This window comes from Mesoplodon mirus (genome assembly GCF_964341445.2).
Source record: "Mesoplodon mirus genome assembly, chromosome: 17".
NCBI classification, from domain to species: Eukaryota; Metazoa; Chordata; class Mammalia; order Artiodactyla; family Ziphiidae; genus Mesoplodon; species Mesoplodon mirus.
The window spans coordinates 76,203,272-76,217,456 of record NC_138993.1 but is presented as its reverse complement, the minus strand read 5'-3'; the positions used below and the strand labels follow the sequence as shown (position 1 = coordinate 76,217,456).

The 14,185-nt window shown below is 47.4% G+C and overlaps 1 protein-coding gene across 1 annotated transcript in view; it reads right to left on the bottom strand.

Moving 5' to 3' along the window:
* Positions 1–14,185, bottom strand: part of COL4A2 (collagen type IV alpha 2 chain) — a 178,402-nt gene that overhangs the window by 53,291 nt on the left and 110,926 nt on the right. Inside the window, exons 5-11 of the mRNA XM_082602472.1 lie at positions 9,782–9,916; positions 9,649–9,693; positions 6,426–6,542; positions 4,638–4,709; positions 4,249–4,284; positions 4,078–4,140; positions 2,152–2,187 (exon numbers count right to left, since the gene is read on the bottom strand). Of these exons, the coding sequence (XP_082458598.1) occupies positions 2,152–2,187; positions 4,078–4,140; positions 4,249–4,284; positions 4,638–4,709; positions 6,426–6,542; positions 9,649–9,693; positions 9,782–9,916 (504 nt within the window). The remainder of the gene's footprint in view (positions 1–2,151; positions 2,188–4,077; positions 4,141–4,248; positions 4,285–4,637; positions 4,710–6,425; positions 6,543–9,648; positions 9,694–9,781; positions 9,917–14,185) is intronic.

Below are 14,185 nucleotides of genomic sequence, written 5' to 3'. Positions count from 1 at the left end.
GGAGCGGCTGGGCCCGTGGGCCGTGGCCGCTGAGCCTGAGCGTCCGGAGCCTGTGCTCCGCAACGGGAGAGGCCACGGCAGTGAGAGGCCCGCGTACCGCAGAGAAAAAAAAAGAAAAAAAATAGTGGACGAAGAACAGTTATTCTGTCACCCTTGGGAACATTTTGCCATTTGCTTTTTGAAATATATTTTATTGTTCAAATCCTGCAGACCGGGAAGTTGCCTAGTATTGATTCCCTACTTGTGGCCCTGGGCTTTGATGGTCCAGGGCCCCTGCTAACGGCTTCTCTCTCCTTTAACCCTCTGCACCACACGATGAGTTTGGGCACCACGGATGGGGAAGGTGTCACACCCTTGGACCAAAGCCTCACAGCGAACAAACGGTAGAGCTCAGGTCTGATCCCAGGTCCTCCTGACTCTTAAGCCCGCGTACGACGACTCTACAGGTTAGGGTCACAGGGCGTTTCCTTAGGTTCTGGCCCCTCTGGACTCAGAAAGCAGCCATTTCCTCCTGCCTTGGATCCCACATTTGAAGAACATGATTCACACTCTCCTCTCCCTCAGACTTTCTCATTTTGGTTAAATAATCCTAATTTCAGAGCAAGATTTCCAACCGTTTTTAATGATTTTAGGGCATGGTGTTCTTGGGGTTTAGCCAAACTTTTCATCTTCCTTTTTGCTTAAGAGGCAAAGCTGGGCTGGTGACCTAGTAAGTATTTGACAGTTTCATGGAGCTGCCCTGCGTGGGGGCGCTGACGGGACACGATGCCTTAAGTCGGTCCTCTGTTCTCTGATTCCCAGCAGTTCTGCTTCCTTCTCAGGGCCCCTACCCGTTGACACAGAGGATCCTGCGGGGGGGGGGGGGGCCCTATCTGATCTGTCTCTGCACCACACTGTCCACCCCCTCCGACGCCCAGAGACTTTCTGCAAATAAAAACAAAGCCTTTAATTAATTTTTGCTTTTTCTTTGCTTCTTTCCCACCTGGCTGGGAGCTGAAATCAAAGCACAGAAACGCAGCCAGGCTAGATGAGAACGCGATTTGCTTTTGGGACCCCGAGGTCCCCCTGCCTCACGAGCCGGAGTCCAAGTCACCAGGAAGTGACCGGGCGGAGGGTGAGGGCTGTTTGTGCTGCAGCCAAGTGGGGATCTGAGGCGACCTCGGGGCTCAGCCGCTGCGTCCTACATCCGCTTCTCTTGGCGCTGGGCCGTTCCCAGCCTGCTCCAGGCTGCCGGACAGTGGGGAGCCCGGTGGTGGGGACAGCAGCCCTAATGAGCTCCAGCCGCAGCTGGAAGCTGTGTCAGAGGTGATGGGAGCTGGGGGTGAGGTGGGGACAGCCAAGGTCCCTAGGCGGTCACAGAGATGGGGTTTCCGTGGGGCAGGCCTGGGAATGGGCAGGCTGGGAGATGTCCTTGGCCACATGCAGGCCACAGAATGGTTCTGAAAAGTTCATAATGGTAGCCCAGTATTTCTGACTCACGTAGAGTTTCGACCAATTACTGCCCTCGCCAACCTCCTACTGTTCGTCTTGGGCATTTATCTACCTCTCCCAGGTCCCGCTAAACCCGAATTCTGTCGCCAGGTTCTAACAAGCCACCTACTTTGCTGTGCTCCAGCCAGCTGGCTCATCTTTCTCTGATGAAAACAGGAGAGCGTTGGGCCTGAGCCTGGCTTGAAACTCACCAAACACATCCCTAGACATGGACATCACACTGTGGTACAACCTACCTGTATCCAGGTAAGAAGAACGCCATCAGCTCCCTACCCAACTATGGTGCCGTCTTGTCCCTTCTTGTAAATGAACACACACGGATAAGCACGAGCTGTCCCTAATTTGTTCTAGTCTACGTTTCTGATCAAACATTCACCACCAGTTGGACTTTCACGTAACCACAGGAATGCTATGTGAGTTGCAAGCAACAAGCCATTCAATACATCCACTTAATTAATTACTTCATGTGACCATCCAGGTGCATCACTGGATTTATCCTTGGAGTTTATAACATTGTCTTAAAACCCTACAAAACGGTCCGCATCATGAGATAAACAGTACAGCTGTCAACCACGTAGTTCCATGGTCAAGAAGGACATAAACAAACACGTACGGCCCCCCTCCCCTTTCCCTCACCCTCCCGCCCCCCCACCAACTTACTGGCTGTCCTTTTGGTCCAGGGGGTCCAGGGGGTCCCTGCACAAATACAAAGAAATCTGTAAACTGTTTTCTTTATCCCAGGACCCAGATAACATCTGCTGGAAAGCTCTGGGAAAGCCACTCACTGTATATTTAGAATACCGGCTAGTATGTATAGAGGTTTCTAACACATTTGTCTCGGCGGGGAGGCAAGGCTGGAGGGGAGAGGGCGGGGGTCGGGCCAGTTCTCAGGATTTGCCGGCTGTCCACACACAGCTGTTCCTGGTTTGCTTTTCTGAGTTCAGGCTTTTGACTTGACCCCTGTCCTACTCATGTTTGCTCTGATCCCTTTGCAAGGTCCCAGGCCCTGTCACCCCAGAGATGGCTTCTCCTAGCTTCCTCGGTGGTTCCCCACAGGGCACCATCCTGCAGTTTCTGCTGGTGGGCCAGCAAATGTGCACAGACAGAATTAATTGACATCCAGGTCACCCCGCAGGGTTGAGAATCCGCCTGCCAACATCACCATATGTCTTTCTGCAAAGCATTCAGCGTCAATACCACGCTTAGGATAAAAGTTTTAAAAATGCTTTAGAAGAGCAATTTGTGTTGAAGTACAAGTAAATGGACAGGGCAGGGGGCTGTGGGAGATTTTAATGGTTCATACAAAGGCCCTGAAGCTGTCACCTCGGCTAGGGACCCAGCGGGTACAATTTGCTGTTTCACACTTCCCTGAACTGTGTGCATAAAGCATGACACCCCCAAACCCCGTGGCACATGTGCTGTAAGCCAACAGCTGGGTGTGCCGGAGAGCAAAGAGCATCTTGTCACATAAGCCTCATCTCATTCCCTTTGGCCAAATCTCTCACAGCCACAGGGCTGCTTGGAAAAATGACTGTCATGGCACCAGGGAACTGTGCTTTGTAGAAACATGATCAATTATTATTATCATCTTATTATCGACAATTAGAAGGGAATGAATGAGCGCTCCCACCCCCGACTGCTGGTGTGACCGCATCTTCCCAGACACATGTGTGTCCACTGTTTCTCAGTGTGTGTCGAGAAGCTGACACCGCAGCTGCATTGATCTTGAGCAGTGGTTTCCTCTGAGAAGGGCTCTCTCCCCTGCAGTCAAAAGCTCTCTTTGAGTAATTTAAGGCCTGTTTATTAATAAAAAGTGAGGGGAAGGAGACAGACACCTTGCAGGAGCCAGTTCATCTTCTGGTCCTTTGTGCAGTGGGAAGGGCCTGGGGCGGCCAGGCCCTGGGACTCTCCTCCTCCTCCCCTCCCCTCCTCGAAGCAGGCCCTCCTTCACCCAGGGATTTGTCCTGTCGCACTTCACTCTATTATTTGATTTGCAGGAGGAGGGAACACCTGTAGACCACCACTCAGGTGGGGCACAGGGGCCACTTTGTTAACTGGTGTCCAATGTCTCTCTTATTATGATGGCTGTGCCCAGGTGCAGCGCACCTGCTCTAATGGTCATGCCAGGTGTGGCACCCCTGTTTCCAATGGCGATGCCAGGTGTGGTACACCTGCTCTGATGGCCATGCCAGGTGTGATGGCCCTGCTTCTAATGGCCATGTCCAGCAGAGCCCATTTCTTCCTTAACGACCTATTGGACTCTGGTCTGCTCTGCCAGGGATGATAGGCCCTTGCCAGCTGGTCAGGTGTGGTGCTGGGAGAGCTCGTGCATGACTGGAAGGGAGCCCGGCCAGCACCAGGTCAAAATTTGACCTAGTTGGCAGTGATCTGATGACCACACATTTTGAGTTCTCATTCCTCAACCTTGATGGCAGCAACGTGTACAGAGGACGACCTGTCTGGTCTTGGTGACCACAAGCATCAGGTTGTATCGTGAGGCTTTCACCAGCGTCTGCAGTTGAAGGAGCTGCATCTCTAGAGGATGCTTGACAACCTCAAGGGCGAGCACACGAGCCTGGTACTTACTGCTCTTCCTGGAGCTCCAACCGGACCCATCTGTCCCACGGGCCCAGGGCGGCCGGGAGGCCCCTAAGGACAGGCAACCAGAGAAGGCTGTTAGCAGAGGCAAACTGGGGCATGGAGTCTGGAGTTCTTCAACTTTTGCTTTGTCTTTTCCCTAATAAAAAGAACGCTTACCTGGAAACCGACCAGTCCGGGCACTCCAGCTTCCCCCTAAGTGAGAAGAAATAGTTTTAAGAATTTTAGCTTTTAGGCATCTGTAGGTTTAGTGACATTTTATTGCAATGTTGGAAATAAGCATATAAAGTGTATCTGCCGTCTCAGGACTTGGTGATGTTAATCATCCAGATATCTGGGGTGTCGTGAACGTGGGAGGAGTGTGTCCACAGTTAGTGTAAGATTGAAAACAGCCTGGAGGGCAATAAGAGAATTTCAAATCAGTCGTGATTCTGGGCTATTCCATCCCTCTCTGCATCCCTCCACTCCAGAGTTCACTTGGAAATTAACTTTGTTAATCGCGAATTTACACTGGGGCGCTTGGTCATGCCCCACCTCTACCGACTTACCCTGTATTTGTCGCGGTCCTCACTGGACAGAGCGTAGGGCTCGCCTTTCTGCCCTTTGGGTCCTTGGGGCCCCTAAATTAGCACATATATCATCGGAAGAAAGACGAAGAAGACAGTGCATTAGCATTCAGTGCAACGACTATTATTTGTATGATCACATGTTGCCGTTTATAGGCAACGTCTAGCTCTTCTCATGGCCAATTCCGGTTATTCTGAACACCAATCTCTACCTTAACCACAAGGGTGAGAGTTTTACTTTCATTTTTACCCAATAGCACCTTTCTTACAGTTAAAATGGAAATACCTATAGGATTTAAATTATCTTCAGAAACCTAAGTGAAGTTTCAGTAAACAAATTTTCCTCTACCACCCTGTTCCTTTTCTTTGTAAAAATACTATTCTGTGTCTTCTTTGGCATTTATGTACTAAAATATCAACACATTCACGCTGAAGCACCATTTGTGGGAGAGATACTGGGTCATCCTTTAAAAATGGAATTGTGTCAAATATACACGATGTGTGAGTATGTACATACACATATACACGTGTTTTAATACCTACATATAAAATCAATATTTCAAAGTGATGGCTATGTTTATTGGTAATGAAGGCTATGATATTAGAATAGAATAGAATGCAATGTAGCGTATGGAAAAGTTGAATCACATGAAAAAGCAACAGCCAGTGGAGGAAGAGGTGGAAAGTGGCGGTGTGAGTGTGACCAGAAATCCAGAAGCCTCGGCAAAATGCAACAAAGGGTATTATGACTGCCCTGCCCTCACCTAAAAATGTTGTTTTTAAATAAAAAGTTTTGCCAAAAAATGTTAGTTTAACCCTGAATTTTCAATATACTGGTGGTAAGAAGGTAGGAATAGAATGCCGAAAAATGTTTCAAGATTCTTTGCAAAGACCCTAGAAATTAAATGAAGCCACAAAATAGGTCATTATATGGAAGTTCTTCCATTACGAAAAATGAAGTCTGTCTTGTATATCCCGGAGAACATCATTGTTCTTTCACGTCACAAAGGATGTTAGGATCTAATAAAGATGATGACTAATAGGGAATTTGGTCAAGGTTTAAGCTTTTTAAAATTTTAGTTCCACGATTCCACTATTAGTCACTGTTATTTGAATCGAAGCATGGGAGGAGATGAAGAAACACTTAGGACGCTGCAGGAGTGAACCACATAAGCCAAACCCATTACTTTCTACCTAACGCTTAAAGAATGAATCGGGGGCTTCCCTGGTGGCACAGTGGTTGAGGGTCCGCCTGCCGATGCAGGGGACACGGGTTCGTGCCCTGGTCCGGGAAGATCCCACATGCCGCGGAGTGGCTGGGCCCGTGAGCCATGGCCGCTGAGCCTGTGCGTCTGGAGCCTGTGCTCCACAACGGGAGAGGCCACAACAGTGAGAGGCCTGCGTACCGCAAGAAAAAAAAAAAAAAAAAAAAAAGAATGAATCGGAACATGGAGTTATCTGAATGCGGGAACAGCACGCCTAGGTATCCTCAAGCCAACCTCAGCAGGGGAGGTGTGCTTTACCCTGACTGCTAACCACGGGTGGGGAGCCACGGCTTCCTGGGGTGTAAAGGCAGGCCTGGCATGTGCTCCCGACCCCATCACTGTCCTGGGAGCAGAAGGCAGCTCACCCTCTTCAGAGAGCTTTGCTAAGACAACTTCTCAAAGGCATCCTCTGCAGGGCCTCCTGAAAGCAAGACCTTTCACACATTTCCACCACGCAGATTCCAGAGCCGACCCGTGCAATAGCCCAAGTGGTTCCCATACTCACAGGGGGGCCGAGGAAGCCGCCAGGGCCGCTGGGTCCCGAGTAGCCTGCGTCACCCACTGTCCCGTTGCAACCGTCGTAGCCAGGCGGTCCTCTGGGCCCGCCTTGGCCAGGATGCCCCTGGAAACAGACAAGCGAGTGAGTCTTCAGCCCGCAGGGGTCTAGTTTTCATGTAACTGTGATGAAACAGCTTAAAATCTTCTCAGAAGAGATGTCCCTGGCATGAATCCAAGCGCCAAGACAACTCAAAATGAACCAATGAATGAATGAAGAACTAAGTCATCAAGGGCACACAGGTGTCCTTCTAAGCGGCAGAGGGGCCTGCACAACACAGTTCTGTTTCCCACGGGGTTTGGTAAGATGTCAACCGTCTTGGGGTTTCTGCTGCTTTGCTTCCTTGGGCGACAGGGAGGGCTGTTTTAGCAGGAACAGAAAAGGGTAGGTTGAAAAATTCTAGAAAACACTCTAGAAGCAGATGCTGCTCGGGGATAGCAAGGGTCAGCTGTGCCCAACCAAATTCTAGATGGAGCTGTACAGACCCACATCCTCAACGGGTAAGAGTCACACCTGCAGAGGGATCTCATCAGTGACTTAGCGGCAGGTAGAAGAGCTGATTTCCTTACTGACTTTCTTCAATAAGTCAGTTGACTTAATGTCGTCTTCAGGAACACGACTTTTTAGATTTTAAAATGAATAGAAAGCAAGTCAGGTGTTCTGGGATGCCAGGTGGGGGAAGGAAGGCAATGTGATCACATGTGTCTTTCGTGTAACTCGGGATCAGGCTAGGTCTCTGGGCGTCTCAACCGCATGAATCTGGTTCTGGAGACATGGAGGGGTCAGGTTAATAATCTACAGTTTATGGACTACGAGACCAGAGCCTGTTTTGCTGTTCCTTTACACAATAGATGTTTAGATATAAGATTTCTTATTGTACAATTTCTTTAAAATTTTGCTTTTCTTGATAATAGACCAAATATATATTCCAGAGTGATTTTTGAGGCCAGTGGGCTGTCTTTTAGGTTTACCTTGAGAAATTTGGAACGTTTCAAAGGAAATGAACAAGCCCTACACAGAGTGCCTGTACCCTGAATGATATTAAGAAATACAATAAGAGAAATAGAATTTTTCTTTTGTTTGCACATTTCTTTGCTTCCGATGTTCAGAGCCACTGCTTTCACTGGTGCCATCAGATAAGGGATCCAGTAGGCTTATCAGTCAACCCTCTGGTGGGTCAGAGAAACCCTGACTGTCCCTGTAAATCACGAGACACAATCTCTCTGGTATTGGAGAGCCAGCAGCATTTTGGTCTTCGACGTAAAGGCCTCTTTTTTAGGGGCCTCTAGAAGCTGACCTTCAAATTCAGAAATCAAGCTCTGCAGGTGTTCTCCTCATGCCGGTTAGGATTCCGTGATGCTTTCGTTAAAATGTACCACTGAGTTCCTTACTCTCCTCCTGAACTACCCGTCTGCTGTTGGTCTTTCTGACTCGCTTAGAATCGATCTAAGTCATTTGAAATTGCACGCCAACCTGGTCTTCGTTTGCAATTGTCCTTCAGAGAAAAATTTCAATTCTGTTGAGCTAAATGTCCCTCTTGTGTTCAACATCTAATCGTCCATTTCTGTAGGATACAATTCTTAGATTTACTGCACATCACTTTCTATATTTGACTTCTAAACAGCTAAAACTGTCAGGTCCTTCAAACTCTGCGTTCATTAGGTGCTTATATACCGAAAGTGGCATTTACGTTAACTTACTGTGGAGCATCTATCAGACTGCGGCAGTTAAGGAGACTGTTTTTAGCAGCGCTGACATTCTGTAGAAAATGACCCGTTATCTGTACACCATGATCACCCCTCCATATGATGACTATTTCCTCCCTAATTTGCGAAATATTTGCTTCTGATATTAAATGAGTATGAAGTGGAAAAATGAATGAAAACATGATACAGATCAGTTACGATATTTTCGTCACTCCACCTAAAGCTCAGACTTCTACTTCCAGAAGACCACACTGAGGAATGATCCAAAGAGTCCAAAAAAGTAGGTTAAAAATGGGCGATTTCGTTTGAGGCAGTTGGTAGGAAAATACTTTTGTTATTTGTTTAACCCTTGAAATCTGTGGATTCTTCAACTCTGCCAATTTCTCAAGATTCTGACTCATGTGAGAGTTATTTCCTTATTTGCTCACAGCTGTGTGTTGTCACTGATGTGTCTGTTTGAGCCCTCACTGAAGTGGCACGGAGGATCACCAGCCATGTAGGTCTCACGTCTTGGCAAGCGTGGCTTCCTTTCTTTAGCTCTGCCTTCTGCTGCAAAAGTCTCCTTGAAGGTGGAGCTAAAGATCTGAAGGAAAAGCATGAATTCCCTGTGACTGCTGTCCACTCACGCCCTCTCCCTTTTCTCCTGAGATGGAGCAGCCCCACTTGTGTAGCCTGGGGGGTTGAGGATTCTCTCCCTCTGTGTGTGTGTGTGTGTGTGTGTGTGCATGCATGTACGAGCATGGTGACAGACAACATGTGTGTAGGGTAAGGGCGCAGACATCTGCGTGTGTGTGAAGTTCCAGTGGCAGATGTCCTTAAACTTCAGCAGTAGAGGGATGGGGCTGGTCTAAAAGTGCGATAAACACATTTATCCCGGAGGCTGGGATCCGCAGGAAGCCGGCCCTGGGAAATCTGCTCCTGGGTCCCGTGAAGAAGGCTGTGAGTCAGGCTGCTTTGTTTATTTTCTTATGCCACAAGAAGTAAAGTAAACTAGGTTAGAAAAACACATTTGATTGCATTTTGAGATTTTCTCATGGACAAAGCATGCCTTTCGTCTTCTCATTTATGTGCGGCAACTACAAGAATTTGAGAAGCTGCACAGGCTTAAGGACAGCCTCTTGGCTGGACTACTTTATATTCAGGTGCTTCTGGAGTTCAAACAAAATGTTCAGACTGGCTCTTTAGAGCACGTCTGTGCAACACTGCAGCTTTTTACTACAAAACAGTGTCCAGTTTTAGCAAAGTAGCCTCAATTCTGAAGCCAAGTCCAGAAGGACGTTTACAAAGCAAACAATCTGTCCAATATTTGACTGGATTCCACGAGAAAAAAATATGCACATGTAGCCCCATAAGTTTTTTGTTATAAACAAGAAAGGGGGACTAGTGAGACATGTGTCTGTAAGTCATAAACGTATTGTTTTGCATGTGTACAGTGTTTTAAAATTCTAATCTTATGAAAAACTTACGGGAATTCCGTCCGCACCAGGAAATCCAGAAACGCCTCTGGCTCCCTGTAAAGAAGGCAAACAGACTTAATGATGGCCAAGACGCCTCCACCCTTCAAACAGCGAGAGAAATATCGACAGTTACTGTACGTACCACGTCTCCCTTCGGTCCTGTGATCCCGGGAGCCCCCCTTTCACCCTTGTCACCTTTGCGGCCTTGCAGTCCTGGAAACCCTTGTAATCCGGGGGGCCCGGTGTATCCCTGTGGGCCCACTGGCCCTGGCTGGCCCTGTAGAAACAACACACGTTCAGTTTCCACAATTCATAACCATGCATGAGTATTTTCAACCATGTTGCTTTTGAAGCCACACTCTTCATACTTAAAGAGCCATAATCTTCAGAGAACATTACATGTAAACCACCACCTTCTGCCACGAGAACCACAAAGCGATTCCTGGCTAAGAAAGAAACCATAGAGTTCAAAGGGAAAAACATTAAATGTGAGAAAAAAATGATCCTCAATTACTACAGTGATGTTATTGTGAAATGCTAATATTGGGTTGGGATGAAAGAATAAACTTACTCGGCTTTTAAAAAAAAGTCCTTTCAGTATAAAAGAAAGTGCCAAACAAATTTCTAAGATTTTCTCTCTATCTCAGTATAATGCATACGATAGGTATGGAAATGGAACTGGCATCCAGCTATCAAAGTGGTCCCTGAATGTTTAAGTGATTAGAGAATCTCTCCTTCTGTTCACACACACACACACACACACACACACACACACACACACACAGAGTGTGCGTGCATGCACGCACAGAGAAAAAGAAAAGGTTTCTGAAATATATAAAATGTACGTCCGTATCCATTAGGATGGCTATTATTTTTAAAAAAGAAAACACAAAATTACACGTTGGCCAGGATGTGGAGTAACTGGAACCCTTGTGCTCTGTTGGTGGGAATGTAAGTGGTGTGGTCATTGTGGGAAAGAGCTTGGTGGTTCCTCAAAAAATTAAACAGAGAATTACCTTGTGACCCAGCAATTCCGCTTCTGGGATAATACTCAAAAAGAATCGACAGCAAAGACTTGAACAGATATTTCTACACCCATGTTCCCTGCAGCATTTTCCACAATTGCCAAAAGGTGGAAGCAAAGTATCCACTGATGGATGATGGATAAACACAATGTGGTCTATCCACACAACGGACCATTATTCACTTTAAAAAGGAGGGAGGGTTTCCCTGGTGGCACAGTGGTTGGGAGTCCGCCTGCCGATGCGGGGGACGCAGGTTCGTGCCCCAGTCCGGGAATATCCCACGTGCCGCGGAGTGGCTGGGCCGGTGAGCCATGGCCGCCGAGCCTGCGCATCCGGAGCCTGTGCTCCGCAACGGGAGAGGCCACAGCAGTGAGAGGCCCATGTACCGCAAAAAAAAAAAAAAAAAAAGGAGGTAAATCCTGACACAGGCTACAACACGGATGAACCCTGAGGACATTACACTGAGTGAAATGAGCCACAAAGGGACAAATCCTGTCTGATTCCACCAACATGAGGTCCCCAGAGGAGTCACATTCATAGAGAAGAAAGTACAGCACAGGCGACTGGGGGCTGGGGGAGGGGAAAGGGCAGTTAGAGTTCTATCGGGACGGAATTTCAGTTCTGAACGATGAAAAAGGTCTGGAGATGACGGTGATAATGCTCGCACAAAATGTGAGCACGCTTAACGCCACTAAACTGTACAAAAATGATTAAGATGGTAAATTTTATGTTACGCATGTTTTGCCACAATCAAAATAAAAAGATTAAAAAGGGGGATCTAGCTCTCTTATTATTGGAACTAATTTATGCATTAGTTACATATTAATAGTTTTGGTTAAATTAATTGACTTTATTTTTTAGAGCAGTTTTAGGTTTACAGAAAAATTAAGCAGAAGCTGCAGCGTTCCCAAATACCCCCCTGCTCCTCCAACTGCCCCCCATTCCCTCACAGTTTCCTCTATTATTGACAACTTGCATCCGTGTGGTCAGTTTATCACAACTGATGAACCAATATGTTATTAACTGAAGTCCAAGATTGGTAATAGGGAACAATTTTTGTATTGTACATTTTATGGATTGTGATGACAGTATAATGGTGTGTATCCAACATAACAGTATCATAAAGAATAGTTTCACGACCATAAAAATCTCCTGTGCTTATGCAATACTGTTATATTTTAATGAACCTCCTAGGTTAGCCCAAATTAAAAAAAATCCCCAACCAACTAACTGTGGCTTGATTCCTCCTTAAATGAGTGAGCCTGCTGTTCATTCATCACACAGAGCCCTTCTCTGTCAGGGACCATTTGCACTCACACTTCAAATGCTGGTCTTGCCTTTAGATTAAGGGGCTTCTGAGTCAGTATTTCTAGTCTTCCATTTCATTGCCTGTAAAGAACCTTTCTTTTTTTGGGGGGGTCTCTCACTGTTGTGGCCTCTCCCATTGCGGAGCACAGGCTCCGGACGTGCAGGCTCAGCGGCCATGGCTCACGGGCCCAACCGCTCCACGGCATGTGGGATCTTCCCGGACCGGGGCACGAACCCGTGTCCCCTGCATCGGCAGGCGGACTCTCAACCACTGCGCACCAGGGAAGCCCAAAAACCTTTCTTATACAAACTGTGCAGCTAAGACGTTTGTCTGTCTTTGCAGAATGTTTATAATCTGTTCTTCACATCACACACCACTGAGAGGAAGTGAGTTAATCTCAGATGCAGCGTGAGGTGCGGCCTTTATGTCACAGACAGAGTCGGAGGGAAAGGAGTGGGGACACCCTGCCTCTGAGGGTCATTATCATCCCCACGCTGCCCCTCCCTTCAGATGCTGGACCCCAGGCACGGAGGGAGCAGTAAAGAAGTGTCTTCGGGGCGGAGGATACAGATGGAGATTAAGACCCCGCTTGATGGCTGAGACCTGCCCCAGAGCTTGGGCCCCCTGCCTCCTCAGACAAAGGGGAGTTTGGGGCTCCCTCAGGGCCAGGTCAGCGTTTTAGGGATGGCAGGTCCGCTGCTCTCCCCGCACGGGTTCCAGAGAGGCCAGTCGGTGCAGAAACCAGCGGATGCTCCCTTGGGGTAGCCTGACCACACGCCTCGTGTGTCACGGCAAAGGCAGCGTATTTGAATCTTTGGAGAACGTGAAAAAAGTGGTTAGGAGGGTTGTGGTACAAGACGGGGAGCCCTGACCTTGGACACATGACATCCCAGGCTCATCCTTCTCTAAGGTCTTGGTATGCTACATTTGTTGGAAGTTTGGGGACAAACATGCTTTGATTCAGATTTTTATGGCTCTTCCTCAGCTGTGCTCATTTCTGTTTTGTTTGTGACTGCAGACCATGCCGCTAAGCCTCAGAATTCCCCTAGCTATCGGAGGCCCCTAGTTTGTTAGTGTTTTTACAGGGAGCAACCTTTGGGGGATAAAATGTTCCTCACTGTCATTTTTATCGCCAATAATCTACATCTCTTCCAGGGGATGGCTGTATAGCGCCAACTAAGAGGGACCGTCTCCCATTAACCCAAACGGGATACGTGCGTCTTAATGAGGAAAAGCCTCACCTTGTCTCAAGTTCATTAACCTTTCCTGATTCCCTTTGATGGGGAGAGTGACTAATGGCATCATGGTCTCATTTTCCTCCCATTGTCAGTAAACTTCTTTGTAACTTTTGTTTCTTGGATGGGAAGTCTGACTTTGGGAATAAAACTCTAGCCTTTCCTTTTCTGGAACACGCTCTCACTTTTTTCTTTTTATGGAGGTGAAATTCCCATACCACAAAACTACCCATTTTAAAGTGGCTTCAGGTATATTCACAATGTCCTCTATCTGTCACCTCTATCTAGCTCCAAAATACTTTCGTCACCCCAAAGGAAATCCCATACCCACTACCATTATTCTCATCCGCCTAACCTCCAGCCTCTGGTAACCACCATCTGCTTTCGGTTTCTCTGGGATTTACCCATTCCGGATATTGCATATGAATGGAATCATATGTATGATATAAGACCTTTTGTGTCTGGCTTCTTAACATAATGTTTTTGAGGTTCATCCATGTCGTAGCATGCGTCTGTACTTTATCCAAACGTTTATGGCTGAATAAGGTTCCACTGTGTGGATGAACCAGTTCGTCTGTTGCGGACAGTGCTGCTGTGAACATGCACACACCACTATCTGTTTCCGTCCCTGCTTTCAGCTCTTTTGGGTCTATACTTAGGAGTGGAATGGCTGGATCACACGGTAACTTTGTTTAACTGTCTGAGGGAGAGGGTGCCAGGCTGTTTTCTACAGCGGCTGCCCCCTTGTACCTTCCCACCTGCAACGTGTAAGGGTCCTACATTTCCCTACATTCCCACCAACACTTGTTATTTTCCATTAAAAATATATAGAGCCTAGAGCGTGTGAAAATGGTGTCATTCTGAAGAGCTCATCTCGAGCTTCTGACAGATGAAACATTTCACAAAATCCCCTCTAGCTTCGGCTCTGGGGAAAAGCCAGGAAGAGCCTGGAGGGAATCTGAATCATTCCCTCGTCT